Here is an 18,568-nt window from a genome sequence, read left to right on the forward strand (position 1 = left end):
GGTGAAGCCAAACAGACAAAATAAGGTTATACTTCAGACAGATGCAATGTATAGTTGATTGACAGGAGCATAGCCTGCTATTTGATCCTACTGTATTCATGAATTTATTGCAAATAAGATTCTTAAAGGCAGTGCTTTGCTCCCTTTGAAAACTTTAATATGATGCTAAGATTCTTTGAAGGGCATGTTTACTGAAATAGTCTGCAGTTGAGGCATAATGTCAATTTTAAGTTCTATTATACTTTGATAGTCATCTCCTCTCTCTAAGATATGTGTGGAATGGGAGCCAGTGCCTTGAGTATGTTAGTAAATACTCTACTGCTCAGCTCTACTCACAGCTACATGACTTTTAATGATTTAGCTTAAAAGATTTTGGTGATGAATACCCTGTAAAGTATGTCAGTATTATCTCTGTGAATTTTTTGAGTTATTAATGTTAGCTTAAGCTTTCCATAGTTGAGTGAAAATTGAAAGAAAACATCATCAAACTTTGTAACATTTTTCAAACATTTAAAAATATCTTGAGAAGTAGTTATTAGATAGACTGAAGATACCAAATAGATAAGATATTGAAAATTCAGACTTTTCATTTTTTTAAAAGACAAGTTATAATATTCAGTAAATTTAGCTAAACTCATTTATATGTAGAAGAGAAGTATTCGCCTTGCCAGTAAGAAAAATGTGTGCTTTAATTTTTTATTGCTTTGTAAATGACCCTCTATTCTTGAACTCTTATTTTTGTATAGTCTATAAATGAATCATGGTTTTGAACTTTTTTACATCAGTAATAAAAATGAAATTTGATGGCTTAGTAATGAAGGCTCTTTTCATAAAAACAATCATTTTGTCATGACAATTTCCATTAACTGTAACTGTTAGCAAAACAGAAGCCATAAAATGCATTTCATTGTGTGTTTTGGTGCTAATTGTATTATTTTTATCACTAAGAGCTTTTCTAAGCCACAGAAATTTCTTTATAACTAATCTGCACTTACATTAAAAAAAAGATTTTCAGTTTGTATTTAATTGAATACAACATTCTGAGATATAATAGAATTTCTTTTATGTATATTTTATTATGTGGTCAACCTAAGCATTGACTAAAACTTCATGGAAATAAATTTTATCATCTGTTTAGCATTGAGAGGCCATCATTACTGGCTGCTGACTAATAATTTGACCATTTGTTATCTTCCTTTGCTTATTAGTCTTTGTGTAAGATGTTTTGTGCCTGGGAACATAGCCCTGTAGAATGCTTGTCTAGCATTATGCTTTCCTAGCATGCCTGAGGCCCTGGGTTCAGTTCTCAGCACCACAGAAACCAAAACCAAGCAAACAAAAGCTTATGGAAATCTTGAACTATAAGTAATGTTTCTGATTTGCATGTTTTATTAGAGGGTTATTATGTTGTCATTGTTATTGCTATTATCATTTATCAATTAAAGACACTGATTTGGCTAGTGATGATAAGTAGTTATAATAAGTTATAATATGTTAACTATTTAACTTTTTTTCTCTTCTGTTGGAATTGTGACTTATTCTTTATATATTTTCCTTTGTATTAGGGTTCTACAGAGGAGGACAGTCAGTAGGGCATAGGAATAGACATGAATATGTGGGAGGGACTGTCTCACACAGGCCGTCTATACCCTGAAGACCTTGGGATGCTGGTAGTGGGCTCAGTCCAAATGTGAAGTTTTGAGAACCAGGGAAGCTGATGTTTCAGTTCAAGAGTGAAGACCCAAGAGAACCCAGGAAGCGGCAGCTGTCGTTAGGTCCCAAGAGTCCACAGGTTATGGTTCTGGTGTCCTGGGGCAGGAGGCAAGGACTCTGTTTAGGGAGGAAAGGGAGCAGGTAAGAGAAGGGAGGAGGGAGGAACATGAAGTCTCTTCTATATTGTGTGGTGAGGGGAATGTTCATTTCATGTTATGTTTTATAGTCCATCATCAGTGGAAATAAAGGAAAAAACTCAAGGTGGAACCTGGAGGCAGGCAGTGATGCAGAGATCATGGAGGAATGCTGTTGGCTTGTGACCCCACAGATAGAAGGGTCCCTAATGGTCAGGTGTTGAGTGGGAGAACTGGGGATGAGAAGGTAAAGAAGAAAGCTGGGACAAGGACGTCTTGTTTTTTTGTGGGTTTGTTTGACACCCACAAATAACACCTTAATAGTTTTCTCAACAGCCCTTGATCCAAACAAGTTGACACCTAAAATTAAATCATTATACTCTCCTAAAAGATTTTTATTTCTTCTGGTCCCTTAACTAACTGAGGAAGTAGTCCTTTACTAGGCTCTTGGGGGAAACAGCTTCACAGACACACCCACAAATAACACCTTAATAGTTTTCTCAATCTGGTGGCTTATTTAAGTTTATTAAGAAATGCAGTATCGTGTATACTGTTTATAGGGAAGAAGTGAGCTGAAGTCAGAAGAAAGCTAAATAAACAATGTTGGCATAGAGAACACAGGATGCTCAGACACAGCTGCCTTAGGGCTGATAACCATGGCCCTCAGGTGGGGAAAAACCTGGATTCCTGCCCCAGACTAGACCTTGCCAAGTTTGCCCTGGGCAAGAACACAGAGATGAAATTCCATTTGTCCTTTTATCTGGGACTCTGAGAAGCCTTGGGTGGGACTGGCTCCCAACAGGCTTGTTCCTAATGGCTTCCTCAGTCTGTACCACCCGCAGTAGGCTTGGCCTTCATGTCAAAATTTTTATTTCTTCTGGTCCCTTAACTAACTGAGGAAGTAGTCCTTTACTAGGCTCTTGGGGGAAACAGCTTCACAGACACACCCACAAATAACACCTTAATAGTTTTCTCAACAGCCCTTGATCCAAACAAGTTGACACCTAAAATTAAATCATTATACTCTCCTAAAAGATTTCTTTATTCTGCCATGTGTTTGTGTTTTAGAAATTATGGACTACAGATTAAAGACAAATATTTATATTTCAATGTACTGTTTTAGATTATCTTTGTGCCATAGATAATTGAGTTTAGTGGTCTGCCTGTAGACAAATATTTGAGTTATATTAGATGAATTGGATCAGTCGGATTTTGTTTTTCTTTTTGAAGAATATAGCAACTGCTATGCATATCAGCTTTCTCTGTCCGTCTCTCTGTCTCTGTCTCTGTGTCTGTCTGTCTGTCTGTCTCTCGTCTGTGTGTGTGTGTGTGTGTGTGTGTGTGTGTGTGTGTGTGTGTTTGTACTAGACTTCCGTTGTCTCAATGATTGCTGTTCACCTTATTAGCTGAGTCAGGGCTTTTCTCAGTCTAACCAAAGTTCACCAATAATGGCTAGTCTGGCCATCCAGCTTGCTTCGGGGACTCCCTGTCTATGCCTCCCATGTGATGGGAACTAGACTACTTAATGTAATTCATCTACTTTTATTCTTTCTACAGTCTTAGAAGAAATTTATTGTTTTCTCTTTTACAGCAAAATAATGAAGTACGGCAAGGTTAAGCAACTTGGTCAAGGTTACTCAGCCAATAAAATTGTAGAATTGGGAGAATCTACATGACTTCAAGACCTAAACTTTGTCTACACCACCTGTTTTCACTTACTGTGCTGTAAATGGTTGCTAGCCCCTCTTGGTTTCTTTCCTTCCACCCTACCTATTCAATAAAATTAGATTCTAGAGTACATGGCAATTTTATATTCATATTTGCCTTATTAAAGCCACTTGTATGTTTTAGGCATTTAATAGCTTGTTCATTTAAATGGCTTTAATACTATTTGGGGGAGGGGGCTCAGAATTTCAACATATCACTAAAGTATGCTTTACTACAAAGCTTTTAGTCATATCAACAAATACTTACTTGAGTTAAGTAGAGTAAGGTGGTCAAAAATCTTTTTGAATTAATCTATATAGATCCTCAATATTATCTGAGCTAAATGAATGAAAGAGATGAAAGGAATATCTTATTTTAAGTGCCATCTATGTCTCGAGGACATTCTTTTTATGTGTATATTATATGCATTAAGTAAACAAAAATGATAAGACCTGCAAAATTAACTTTCTGAAATGAATGCTATATACAGTTTATGTATTCATGCAGTTACACATCACAAACAACAAAGGCTGTGATACCAATCAATAGGTTTTTTATTCCCAAGGACTTAAGAAACTTGTAATCAAGGCTGTAACTCTAAGAAACTTTCAGAGTCACAAACCTTTTTCCTTTCTTTTCTTTTTGAGACAGAGTCACATGTAGTCCAGGCTGGCCTTGAACTTGCTATGAAGCCAAAGATGACTCTGAACTTGTGATTCAGCTAGTCTTACGTCCTGAGTGCTGGGATTATAGAATCTGATTTATAGGATGGTGGAGGTTGAGCCCAGTTTTTTGTGCACACCAGGCAAGCACTCTAATAATTGATGGTACATTTCAAGCCGCACAGAACCCTTATTGGAAGCCCTTGTTTGAATCTTTTAGTCCTTAATCTTTGTATTTTCACTTCCTTTCAGTGAGTTCTAAAATGCCTTACCTCTATGCTGCACAATATCACCTACCTGTGTTTTAGGTTTATGAAAATAACAACATGACTCCTGTATTTCTCCTTTTTAAAAATATGAGCCATTTTTTTGGCCTGAACTGATATCTCAAACTGTTGAGGTGCTGGGAGAATTTTTAAAAATTTATTTTTATTTTGATTATATGTGTCTAGGGGGTATAAGCATGTGAGTGCTGGTGTCTTTGGAGGCTAGAAGAGGTGAGTGTGAGCTCCAACATGGGTGCTGGCATCTGAACTTTGGTCCTCTGCAAGAGCAGTATGTACTTTTAACGACAAAACCATCTCCTCAGGCTACACACAAGATCTCTGTGCAGCCTTGCCTGCCCCTAGACTTGCTCTGTAGGCCAGGCTGGTCTCGAACTCACAGAGATCTACCTGCCTCTGCCTTCCGAGTGCTGGAATTACAGGTATGCGCCACCACGCCCAGCTGGAAGAGTGGGTTTAAACTCCAGTTGTGCGAAGTTGTAAAGGCTTTAAACACCTCTTTAACTGTACCTTGGGACATTGTTTAATCGTCTTGTGATTATTAGCTGGGATATGTTGTTGCTTTTTTTCTGTGGCTTCAAGGCTGAATTAATGCTGAATTTAATACCTAAAACAGCAATCCTACATTCCCATTATACTTTAAGTCTAATTATCTTAAAAACCCATTTAATTACATTTGCCTAAAAGATGGTAGGTTTTAAACTTAGTGTATTTGTTGGTATCACTGAGGTCATCAGTCTGGTGTCTTATCAAATTAACAAATTTATTTCTTGTTTTCCTGGTGTTGTGCAGTAACTTTTGATTGTTCAAGATCTGCCAAGTGCTTGTTTGGACTTTTTGTTACATTGCTAGTATTTGCATTTACGCCTTTGGCAGGAAGTTGTGTGAAGTTGTCTGATTTTGGGATAGACTGACTGCACTTGTGTCTTACTCCTTTTTTGTAGCACTGTCTAAGTCGTGATGCTGGGTGGAAGGAATGACAGCTATGAGCTTTTAGAATACAGTTGCCTAAGGATAAACTGAGTTTGACTTCATTAGTGCACAGATGATAGGTTTGTGTAGAGTTATTATAGCATTAATCAATTTGATGGATTGGAAAAATGACAGAATTGAAGCAGCATGTAATATTAGTGCCTATTATTCTACAAATTATGTCTTCACCTATGTTCATATGCCAGAGGAGTCATGTTGCACATTAGAAATGCAGAATTAAAAAAGAGAGAGAGAGAAAGAAAGAAACCAATAACAGAAAGCACCTCTTTCCATGGTCCGTGTCTTGGACCTTGGAATCTAAACGTTTTTATTAGATGACCACGTTCGTAGTGTGAGTACCCTGAGTGAATGGGATGGACGGATCATCTGCCACCAGAATGACTTATCATTTAAATTGACATTGAGGACACTACAAGTAATATGGAAATTATTTAATATGGATTTATTTTCTACCAGTCATTTTAATAATATTATAATAGACTACTTGTAAGGAATATTGTGTTTAGGATTATATTTATTGATAAACTTAAGGATAGCTTAAATACAATTAAAATAATGTTGAACAAATACTTAATGTTTTGGTTGTTAGTTTATTATTTATATTGCTAGCAATTTTTACATTGCTTTATAGCTTGTTTTGTTTGTTTGTTTGAGTTTCTCTGTGTAGCCATGCCTGTCCTGGAACTCACTCTGTAGACTGGACTGGGACTGGCTTTGAGCTCAAGGATATCCCCCTGCCTCTGCCTCCAGAGTGCTGAGATTAAAGATGTGTACCACCTCTGTCCAGCTTGTTTCATGACTTTTAAAAATTTAAGACTTGAAAATTTTTCTTTTTAAATTAAGAGTTCTCTTCTTAAGTTAATTTAAAATTTAAAACTTTAAATCTTTGTTTTCATTAAGATAGCGCCTGTATGTCACCTGGGCAAGCCTGGTACAGTGCTATAATTATAGGGTGTGCCACTTGCCTTGTGCTATCCCTTCTTAATTTTGTTTTGTCTTCCTCACGGTATTCCTCACGATAAATATATACAGGAATAGAGAAAGGTCTAGTTTGAAAAGTTTTAGGAATATGCAGTTGCATAAAAATAACCCTTCTTTATTCCCTAAAGACTAAAACTTAGAGCCATCCATTTTTGTTCTTGGTAAAGAGAGTACATAGGAAATAATCAAGACATTGACTAGGGAAAAATAGAAAGTTGGTAAAGGACTGACTAGCTTTTCTTTTTCTTTCTTTTTTTCTTTGAGACAGGGTTTCTCTGTATAGCCTTAGCTGTCCTGGGCTTGCTTTGTGGACCAGGCTGGCTTCACAGGATCCGCCTGCCTCTGCCTCCCTGAGTGCTGGGGTTACAGGCGTGCACCACAGCACCTGGCTTTGACTAGCTTTTAAAGAGCATTAACTTAGAGTGCTCTGATTTATTTCTAGTTCTTTCTTTATGTTTACAAAAATAAGAATAGTTTTCTTCCTTAGGAAAATAATAAACGTGAGTATATATTTACGTGACTACTGTTAGAATAGCAAAATCCATTAAGATTTACTTTATTTTATGTAGATTCGTATTTTGCGTGCAGGTATGTCTGTGCACTATGTGTGTGTGCCTAGTGCCTACAGAAGTCAAGAAGAAGGCATTGGGTTCCTCAGAATTAGAGTTGCAGCCATGGTAGTGAACTACCATGTGTGTACTGTGAATGGAACCACAGGCCTATGCAAGAGTAACCAGTGCTCTAACCACTTAGCCATCTCTCCAGCCCCCGGTAATTCTAATTTTTAAAATGTGAATTAGAGTGAGCCGCTAAGAGTGTTTTTGTTTTAGCATAAAAAATATAGAGCTTTTGTTTGTTTGTTTTCTGGGCTTGGGTTTTCAAGAGACAGATTTCTTTGTGTAGCCCTGGCTGTCTTGGAACTTACTATGTAGATGAGGCTGGCCTTGAACTGAGAGATCCACCTGCCTCTGACTCCCGAGTGCTAGGATTAAAGGTGTGCACCACCACCGACCAGCTATACTAGTTTTTTAATCTTAGAAAAAAAAAATCATCACTGTTTTATTCCCCTCCCATGTGTGTGTGTGTATGTGTGAGTGATACCACAGCATATGTGGAAAGATCAGAAAATAGCCATAGGAGTTGGTTCTTTCCTTACACCTGTGTTTCCTGGGGATTAAATTAAGGTCAGCCTTTACCTACTGAACCATATAGTAATTTCTTCTCTTAGAATTAACTTTTCCAAAAGCAGGCCGTGTGTGTGTCTGGGCGCGTGCACGCGTGTGTGCACATGGAGGCCATTGGTTGACATCAGTTACTTTCTAGTTTATTTTTGAGGCAAGGTCTCTTACTGAACCTAGAGTTTGGGGTTTGGCTCACCGGCCGGCAAGCAAGCCCTAGGAATCTCTTGTCTGCCTCTCCAGCATTATGATTACAAGCACGTGCTGCAGTAACAAGCTTTTTAAATAGCTGCTGGGTGTCAAACTCGCCCTCATTCTTGAATGGCAAGCACTTTACCAACTGAGCCATTTCTCTACCTGCCAAAGTAGGTAGTTTTATTTTGGAATTCTTACAACAAATAGATTAGCTTGAAATGGTAACTAGACAACAAATTAAAACTTGAGAAATTCAAATTTAATATTTTGGCAAGTATTAAAACTACTGTGATTAGTTTGAAGCAATTAAAGAGTCCAAGATTTTAAGAACTAACTTCAAGACTGTAGAAAAAAAAAATGTATCTAAGAGTTTATTCCTTAGGAAACTAGAGATACAGTACTGACCTAACAGTGTGACAGTGTAGAAAATAATGTATTACACAAGACAAATACAAACTGTACAGACAGTTCCTATAAAAGAGAAATTAGTATAATTATAAAAGCCTTCTTGATGGAAGGGACATTGACTCTGAAACTGTTTGAATATTTGGTAGTGAAAATACTGCAGGGAAACACTTTGAGCGAATTCAGAAAAGTACGCGAGTGTGAGGTGTTCTGGAAAACTTTGACACGTTCTAGTTGGACAGAAGGAAAGGGTCTTGCTGTTAAGTGGGTTGGTATCCAGGGACCCCATTCTCTACTAATTCATGTATGTTCCTCCCTCAGCCTTTTTATGATCAAAAAACCTGATTCCCCCCCCCCCCCCACCGGAAAGAGGACTCCTTCTTGTTCAGGAACACATGACTATCTGGGATCCATGGTGACACTTGAAATAAGTAGTTAACTAGAGCAACATTCTGCCATGTGGGTTAGAGTGTGCATCTCGTACTATGCAAGACAGCCCTTTGATGTACAGAGGAAAATACCTGCAAATTAGCCATGCATTTCTTACCCAGATAGAAACCCTAAAACTGAACATTCCTATTTGGCATTTTATATTAACTATGGCGTTCTTATCAGTTCCTTTGTTACTGTGATGAATTCCTGTGAACAGATAAAGCAGAAAGGATCTATTTATGGTTTCCGAGGTTTCCAAGCCTGGTAAGCTGGCCCATTGCTGTGGGCTTGAGGCAAAGCAGTCATTTTGTAGAACACAGGGCAAAGTGAGCTACTCACTTGCTGGTTACTAGGTGGACAGGGTCAGGAAGGATGGCCTTCAGAGGCATACCCCCAACGATGGACTACCTCTCACCAGGTCTTACCTCCTAAAGTTTCTTGAATTTCCTGTAACAGTTTCAGCTGGCCACCAAACCTTTTAACACATGAGCTTGTGTGGGCATTGCATGTTCAAATTATAACAATCAGATATTAATGTTAGACTTCTAAGCCTCATAGTGAATGCCCAAACGCTAAACATGCTATCTCACTGTCAATGCTTTCTGCATCCTGTGACTTTAACTTAGGGTTCATTATTTTAAAATCTTACATCCCCATTAGTGCAGTATTTCAGCATGCAAGCCCAAATAGATTTAGCAGTCATGGTGTTGATTCCTTTAATAGATATTAGACACAAAAACTTTACACTAAAAGTGAAAGTAGAAAGACTTTAAAAAAGTAAGCTGAAATTAGAGATCCAACTTTTTTCAGGCAACTTGTAATATTTTTAGACTTATGTTGTGTGGGCCTGAAATTATCTGGGGAAACTTTTTAAAAAATTTATTATGTTTCTTTTTAAAACATATACATTTATATTATTACACATGAATAAAATAAACTACATACAGCAGGAAGAACCACGAGACAATCAGAAATGATATAAATGTTACATTCATAGTGATTTGGCTATTTGTATTTGGCAAACTTGAAGTAAACATCTTTCCTATCTTATTGGGTCTAAATTTCTGAATGAAGATCGATATCTATCATATCTCTATTCACTTAAAATATCTATCTAGACCTAAAAACATCTTAACCCCTAACCTACTAAGCTTAATAGAAAGACTAAACTATCTGGTAAACTTGAAAAAAAAAATGTTTTTGTACAAGGTATAGTTTCTATGTCTTCCCTGCAGCACTCTTAGTATAAGATGACACAGAATAATAATAAAAGAAATGGTAATAATAAAACCCAAAATTTATCTAGCCAGCATTTTTGTGTGTGTGTGTACTAAGTACTAAGGATGACATGAATTCTCGACTCACAGTTTATTTTCTTCTTGGAGACATAACTAAACACTCAGATTGTAAAACTATTGCCTGTGATAAGTGGCATAAAGGGTGTCTGTGTAGGGAGTGTTTGAGTAGTTTAGGGCAACCAATAAAGACTGTGGGGAGAAGCTCATCTGCAACATTTGAGGGTGTTGGACAGAAGGAAATATTGCAGCAAGGAGTGTAAAGTGGAGATGAGGCTCTTGCTCACGGACTGTAAAGACACCAGCACTGGGACAGCAGAACACTGTTATAGGTCCTTCCTGAGTGCTGCCTCTGTTCAGCTGCGTAAGTTATGTCCAGACTCTGCCTGAGCAAGTGATGTTTGAGTTGAGATTTGATGACACAAGAGGAGGGAAAGATCATTCTAAATAGAGGAAATAGCACAGAAGAGTTTTGGGGCAGGAGAAATTGTGGTGCATTATAGGTGGAATGCAGTGGGGAGGACCCGGGAGGAGGGTGTGTGTGTGTGTGTGTGTGTGTGTGTGTGTGTGTGTGTGTGTGTGTGTGTGTGTGTGTGTGTGAGAGAGAGAGAGAGAGAGAGAGAGAGAGAGAGAGAGAGAGAGAGAGAGGGTGGGGGGAGGGTGGGGGTGGGGGTGGGGTGAGTTTTCTAAGGTCAAGATGTGGGATGCTGTGTAACTCTTGGTATGGTTTAGGCATAAGTAACTTGTGTCCTGACAGTATTGGACAATCCTTTCACCTAATTTCCATTGCTTACCAATCCTCTTTTAAGAAACTAATTCAGTTTTACCTTTTCTAGTTATTCTGAGGCTGCTTTTTCTCTAAGGATATTTGAAATGGCCTTTCATATTACAAAGCGCTTTAGTAGTGGAAGTTGAAAGTTCATAGGGCTAAGTGATATGAAACGTTATTTACTATTGGAAGTAGTTTTGTGGTCTAAGACATTTTCAAATCAACTGAAGGACAGTTAGTTAAAAACAAAAAAATGTTTTATTGTTTTAAAAATAACTTAAAGAATGCTATAGGTATAATAAGTTTTTATTGTTATCACTATACTTTAAAAATGTTCACCTCCCTTTATTTGACATATAACTCAGGGGCAAGTGGTGGAGTGGGAATTGACTTGCTTGACAATGGAAAAGAGAAAAACAGAAAAAGTAGTCTTTTTAGATTGCATCTTTTGTCCAGTGTTTACAATAAAAGGCTTTAATTAATGCTATTCACAGCAAGAAGTAGCCTTTGTATTTTGCCATATGTGGGTGATACTTGTTTATGATTCTTGGATTTACTTATATCAGGGCTCTCTACCTTTCCTATTGTTGTGACCCTTTAATGCACTTTCTCATGTTGTGGTGACCCCCCAGCCATAAAATTATTTTGTTATTACTTCATAACTGTAATTTTGCTACTGTTATGAATCGTAATGTAAATATTTGCTATGCAGTGGGGTTGCTTGACCTCCAGGGGTTGTGACCCAATACACAGAACCACTGCTTATTAGTTAAGAGCTAATTTTCTAGAAGGACACCTCCATAGATCATTTATACCACCCAACATGGGGTTTTCACTTTTAGCAAACTTACAGAATAGCACTAGTGATTAGTTTTCCCACATCATACTTTAGATATAATTATTTAAACTAGGTCGCATAGACTGTGCTCACGTTAATGGTGTTTGTGCTCAGGGGTGAGTTAGATAGCTGGTCATTTTCTACATGCAGTTCTTATCTACTGATGCATGACGCTGGAATTCCCATCTGCTAAAATAAAGTGGCTACATAGGTTTCATCAATCTACTTGACTTCCTTTATAAAATTGATATGTTCTATTGGTGAAGAAGGTATTAAATGTTTTTGTAGATTTCTTCCTGGAATTTATTTTCAAAAACTTATGAGTTGAAATATAATTTATATATTGCACCAAGCTAAACATTAGCCCCCTCTACCCTAGTTTTCAGCTGTAGATCTTTCATATAAGAGTCTTTAGTATTTATAGGCAACTTACTTGCAGTTAGGTGGTATGTTGCAAAATTTCCATTGCTTTTATATAGGTATATACTCTATTGGATTAGAGCTGGAGAATCTATCATAGTGGAGTGTGCATGTGTGCGTGCACGTATGTGTTTGTGTGTGTGTGTGTGTGCACACGCACATTGATTGGTTGGTTGAGTTTGAACCCAGTACTTTCTGTATGCTTGGTGAACCCTCTGCCTGAACTACTGGAATTACTGACACTTGAATTAATGTTCACATTATAGTCATAGTGTAAACTAATAGAGTAACAAGTATGGTATGCAAGGCATATGGTACATGGCGGCTCACACAGAGGTGTAGGACACATCTTTTCCCTCAAGTACTGAGTTTTAATGTTTATTATTTGGAATTTTATAAATATTATATGTGTGCTTTATTGTTAACAAAGTTTATATGATGCATAAAATTAAATATTTGATGATTAAGGATCTTATAATATAAGCGAGTCTCGTTGTGCTACTTAGAGAAGTAAATGGCACATGTGTGTTGGCCACACAATTTATCCTAAAAGGTTACTTTTGAGTAATTTGCTAATGGCAGCTTATTTTTGTTTCCTTGGCTTTTAAGAATTATATTATGCTGGTTAATTGGTTTTTTATTGAAGTTTTACTTTGTTAAAATGTTAGTAGTAAAATAATTAGTCTTTCCCCCATTTTTTGGTATGTGTGTTGAAGTCCAGTAGCCTTTACATATATGTATAATATTGTAGCTAACGGTATAGAACATTATTTATGGTCCATTATTTGCTTGATGATTTCTTAGTATTATCGCTGTCAACTTAATGTATATTAATTAGGTCAAATGTAACATTTGCAACTTTGATAATATTATGATTTTTATTTTGATTCTAAACTATAAGAAATTTAGGAGGTTTCTTTTACCTGTTGCCTCTTAAATGATCCACCTTAAAAATGCTTTGCATATGTAAATTTAAAAAAATAAACTGTAGCTACATAGCAAACATGACTTGTTGCTGTGTCAGAGACTGGCTTAGCATAAATACAGTTAAAATCTCAATTGTTGCCAGGCGGTGGTGGCGCACAACTTTAATCACAGCACTCGGGAGGCAGAGGCAGGAGGATCTCTGTGAGTTCGAGGCCAGCCTGGTCTACAAAGTAAGTCCAGGACAGCCAAGGCTACACAGAGAAACCCTGTCTCCAAAAACAAAAACAAAACTCAATTATTAACTACCACAGCCTACTTTCTTTCTTAGAAGAATCATCGTTAGGGTTGGTATTAGGATTGGTTTTTTGTTTTGTTTGTTTTGGTATTCTGTGTTCTGTTAATGGCACCATTGCTTCTTAAGCACAGTTGGCTAGACGCTGTTAAAAGTTGAGTGCTTCCTCAGCACTAGTAGACTGTGGGATTCTCTTTGTAGCCGCAGTCTTCTGTAGATGGGAGAGTAAGGGTCAAGGTCAAGCCCTAGGGTCAAGGTCGAGCCCTGTATCAGCCTTACAGTGAGCTTCCCTGACTTGCTTTCACATTGTGATGCTTACTGCTTATAGTGCCCCTTGGCTGTTGGTTCTTGTAGCATGGCAGTCCTGCAGGCAAGACAGTGGATTCTTTCATATTCATATTGTGTTTTTAAAAAATGGTTTTTTTAAAATACTACCTTTTAAAAAGCGAAAGTAGTAAGGCTATTAAGAGATATGTTTGGTTCTTTGACTTAATGTGTGAAATTTTATTGAAAGGCCTACAATAAAATGTCCAGTACATTATTGTGCTATCTTTTCTTTTGGTACTAAATAGAATAATAGTAGTTTTTGAATGTATGAAACAATATTTTGTATATAGCTGATTTAAGGAAGCTAACTTAATTTTTTAAATTGTCTTTTAATTTGGCAAGATGTCTTCCTTTTTTTTTTTTTTTAACAAAAATCTTATTACCACACAATAAAGAAAACATTTAAAATAGTCTAACCTTTGTATACAGGTTATCATATAATCTAACGTAGTATAATTCATTGCTGTAGTTAAGTGTCACCTTAACAGTAGACTTTAAATACTGTACATACTGCTGAGCTTGACTGATTATTGATTCGCTTTTGCCCATGTGCCTAATTATCATTGCCTTGTTTCTGCAGCTACAGAACCTTGGCCTGAAAATGCGACCTTATATCAACAACTGAGAGGTAGGTTCTTATTCACAATTAAAAATGGCTTTGTATCAAAATACGCGAATAACCAACAAAAACTCCCAAACTAAGCCAAATCAGCTGACCAACCAAATAAATAGGTGAACTCTGCAACCCCCAAATATACTAATATAATTTTCTGCAACAAGAGTGTAAAACACAAAGAAGGGATTCCCTTGTATAATTTGTCTACGAGGTTTTGCCTAAACTCGTGTCTGCTAGTTAAACCAACTATTCCTCTCCTCTGCGGCCTTCGTTTATTATCGACTCATTGCATTGGCTGCTGTAGGCAGTGTAAACTGATGCGGCTGCAGGAGCACTTGGCAGGTTTACTGCACCAGTAGCTGAGACAGCAGATTTTTGAAGTCCCGTGGTAAAGTGGGCTCTCTGTAAGAAGGAACTGTTAAAATGTGTGGGCTAGGATGGTCCAGGCTCCCTTTAGCAGCTCTTCATATATCATCAGGCCACATTATGGACCCCATTTGGGGCTCAGCAGCCTGCTACAGTTGTCAGAAGACTGCAAAGTAATGAAGACTAATAGGCAGCAGCCCCGTCTTCTAAGCATGGAATTTTTATTGCAGCGAACTTGTCATCTTTCTTTTGTGTGACAGACCTAGACACACTGTGCAATATTAACTGTAAGCTGGTTTATGTGGTTGTGAATGCTTTTACTTTTAACTAGAGAGATTTGAACAGATGCTATTTTGCTTCACTTTAATGAAAAGAAAAATATTTTTTAAAAATTTTAAAATGAATGTGTTTTAAATAAGCAATTTTAATTGCTAATAAAATGAGATAAATGGTCAAATAAATTTTAGAACAACCCTATTTTATCATTATTTATACATGGCAATAAAATAAAAACTATTAAACAGATGCATTATTGATACAAAGTTTCATTATTTCTTTAGTGTAGATTTTTTTAAAAAAAGCTTTAAAATACTATAAATCTATTTTGTTTACTTAGCATTTAAACTTTGGACTCAGACCTTTCATTATGTTTCCACAGGGGAGCAAATTTTGCTTTCTGACAATGCAGCGTCTCTTGCTGTGCAGGTAAATATGTAAATAATGTAAATCTGTTCTTTGTGCTGGAGGATGTAGATCATTTTGAGTTGCAGTCCATCCCCCACAGAATGTCTGATGCTGTATGTTTAGAGTTGTTCTGTGTGATTACCATGTCAGTATAATCTTACTCTTCTGTGAAGTATAATTTTATACGGTATTTTCAGTTGTCAGTACATAAAATAAACTTCATTATTCATTCCTTTAAGCAAAATTACTTTTAAGTGGTAGACACATTCTGTCTACAGTTGTTTTGCTTTTGGTTAGATATGATAGTTTTTTATTTGGGGTGATGATTTCACTTACAGACTGAAAATTATTTTCTAACTTATTTGTAAAGAGTTAACCACTATGTATTTTAGTGGCCATTCTGCTCATTGTCCACATGCTTACCTCAACTCTACCTGTCAGTCTTGATGCAGATAGGTTCTTTTTAGCTACTCCTTATATATTTACTGATTCCATGTGCATTTATTAGTCCCAGTCCACTTACTGAATGCAATGGCTTTTTAAGGTGTATGTTATAGTTGTGTACTCCAAAAACCGTTTTTGGCAGAGTAAACTTGCAATTGCACGGTGGAATACATGGAGATTTGTCTATTTGGAAAAAAAATGTGCCTATAGGTTGTAAAATTACAGTTGCATAAACATTTTACATGTTTAGCTGCTGAGGTACTTAGTTTATGAGCGTGAATCGCAAAGACTTACAGTGAAGCATGTAAAAGGAACCTGTAGACATGTGACATTTGTTGGAGGTAAGACTGTGAGCTCCTGGGAGACAAAGAAAGGGGAGGAGAGAAAGTATTTATCACGCTTTTGTCACAGTGGAAGCATAAGGCTAAGCATTTAATTCTAGGTGATCTCATTTATATTTTTTATTTAATTTGTTAACCTCTGGGTTTAATACAAGCATCCAGTACTGTCATTCAGCATGGCTGCAGATAGTACTGCATTCAGCATGGCTGCAGATAGTACTGCATTCAGCATGGCTGCAGACAGGACTGCATTCAGTTCATCTTTAAGGCAGAAAAGATGGGAAGAAATCTGCTTGGACAATAATTTATTAGTTGGTGGATCTATTATGTTTCTTTTATAAATGTTTTATATTTTTTTACCAAGAGTATAAATTGTAATTTTTGTCTTTATTTTGTCTCTAAATGCTATTTAACTAATTATTATTTTTATCTTAACTTTTGATAAGCAAATTTTCAGTTATGTGCAATATATATAGACTATAGAAGCTTTTGTTATTCTCTTCTCTTCAGTGAGATAAATGGAATTCAAGTGTCATACATAAACATATAAGTTATATATGTATGTATGTATGTATGTGTGTGTGTGTATATATGTAACATAGTCGGCCTGGAGTAAGTGATGCATACAGTAGATGTATATTTGTATGAATGGCTTGCTAGTGTGGTGAAGCAATCTTGCCTGATAAGCAGTGAAAATAAATTATTTGCTGTGTGTAAAATAATATTTTCAATCTTTGTATCTTTGAAAAGACAGCTTCAGGCCATAGTGAATATTTTTGTTGAAGCACCGTTTCTTGACCCCTTTTAATTGTCATTTGGGAGACAGCTCTTTCAGGATTCAACAAAGCTAATTAACATTTTTTTTTTCTCCAGAAAATCTTCTAGTGCATGTGGTGAAAGAAAAAAAAAATATACTCAGGCTATTCTGTATGTGATTTCAATAGGTTTACTCCTTACTGAAGCCATCTAAGGATCTCTTGCAAAGAGTCCTTAAAATGGAATATTGCTGTAGGGAGTACTGCAGGAGTTAATTTTGAACAAATAGGAAAGTATTTTGGGTAGGAACAGAATAATGATTCTCAGCTAGGGAGAGTTTGGCTCCTTGAAGACATGGCAGTGGGTAAGCATGTTGTGTTGCCAGAGCTGTTGGAGGGTTGCCACTGGGTATCCCTATTGGGTAGACACCTGGGATGCTGCTCACTCCTCCACAGGGTCAAGGCCAGCTCTCTACAGTGAGCTCTTCAACTCCAAGTGTAAATGATGTCAGGTTTGAGTAGCCAAAGGCAAGGTGGTTTAACCAGTTTCTTTTGTACAAAGCAAAATATTAGACTATCACTATTTTAAAAATTGATATTTAAGTTTTTCCTGGAAGGAAAGGAAAAAACCCAACTTGGTGTATATTACTATATCTATGGTTCCTATTAATTTGTTTTCTCACCATAATTTCTCAAATCACAGTTGAAACTGAAAATAACACCAAAAAAGGCCTTTGAAAAATAATTGAGTTTTACTTAACCATTTCAATTTTTTATCCTACATATGTCACTTAGATGATAAATTAACCAGCATATATTAAAAATTCTTGGTCTTCTTCAATATTCTTTGGCTTGACAGCTGATAGTAGCCATGACTATAAATGTGACTTTTCCACATATCTGATGTAAACTTTATGGAGTAATTTTCTTCTGTATAGAGGAGCAGCATCTGTTTAGAAGAACCAGCTAAAGGCTTCATGTTTGATGTATAAAACTGATCAAAACAATGTGACAAGTACTCATAAACTGTATATTTTCTAGAAGATACAAGCTATCAAACATTCGACATTTTAATAGTCTGCCAATTACGCCATCAGGAAATTCAAATTTTACTTATCATACAGGCTGGTGTTTATTATATTCTAGGAGCTAAGCGCTTGGCTATTTTTAATGAAAGGCACCTTTATGACTTCAGTTGAAAAGAAAATGGCTTCCCTCTTGGTGATTATTTCCTCTATGGTTTGCTTTCTTTGTATCATTTATCTACAAGTATAGGCTTACCTGAGTGCTGATTGGTCATAATGTAATCTTGATTGCTGACTGTAGTAAAATGCTAGGCTGATACATTTTCATAAGCTCAATGTTTGTGTTACATTATATTTACACATACATAGAGACCCTTCCCACTTTAAAATGCTGCTGCTTTGAGGGCCTTAGGCTTATATCGATTGGTAAGATAACCTGATAATTCTCTGTTACTATTGTCTCTTATACCCCAAACTTAAACCAAGTTCCTGGTAGATAATACAGTGCTAGCCACTAAGTAACTCAGAAGTTTCTAGTAGCCTCATTGAAAATGTAGTTAATTTTAATTATGTTTTACTTAGTACAGTATATCAAACTATTATGTAATGAATACACAGTTTACTTTTTCATATTAAAGTCAAAGTCTGAGATATACAGTTAAAGAGCATCTCAGTGTCTGCTAGCTGTACTAAATATGTTCAGACCGTCAAGAGCCATAGGCAGCTGTTGGCTCTTGTATTAGACAGTGCTAGTTTAGAGTACAATATGAATAAATACATATGGA

General features: G+C 36.5%; 1 protein-coding gene across 3 annotated transcripts in view; it reads left to right on the plus strand.

Annotated features, from left to right (window-relative positions):
- MTX2 (metaxin 2) overlaps positions 1-18,568 on the plus strand; it is a 51,460-nt gene that overhangs the window by 8,187 nt on the left and 24,705 nt on the right. For all 3 annotated transcript variants that reach the window (XM_084798912.1, XM_084798913.1, XM_084798911.1), the window contains exons 2-3: positions 14,133-14,180; positions 15,193-15,239. In XM_084798912.1, coding sequence (XP_084655038.1) covers positions 14,133-14,180; positions 15,193-15,239 — 95 coding nt within the window. The remainder of the gene's footprint in view (positions 1-14,132; positions 14,181-15,192; positions 15,240-18,568) is intronic.

Source organism: Acomys minous (genome assembly GCF_964271855.1).
Source record: "Acomys minous genome assembly, chromosome: 10".
NCBI lineage: Eukaryota > Metazoa > Chordata > Mammalia > Rodentia > Muridae > Acomys > Acomys minous.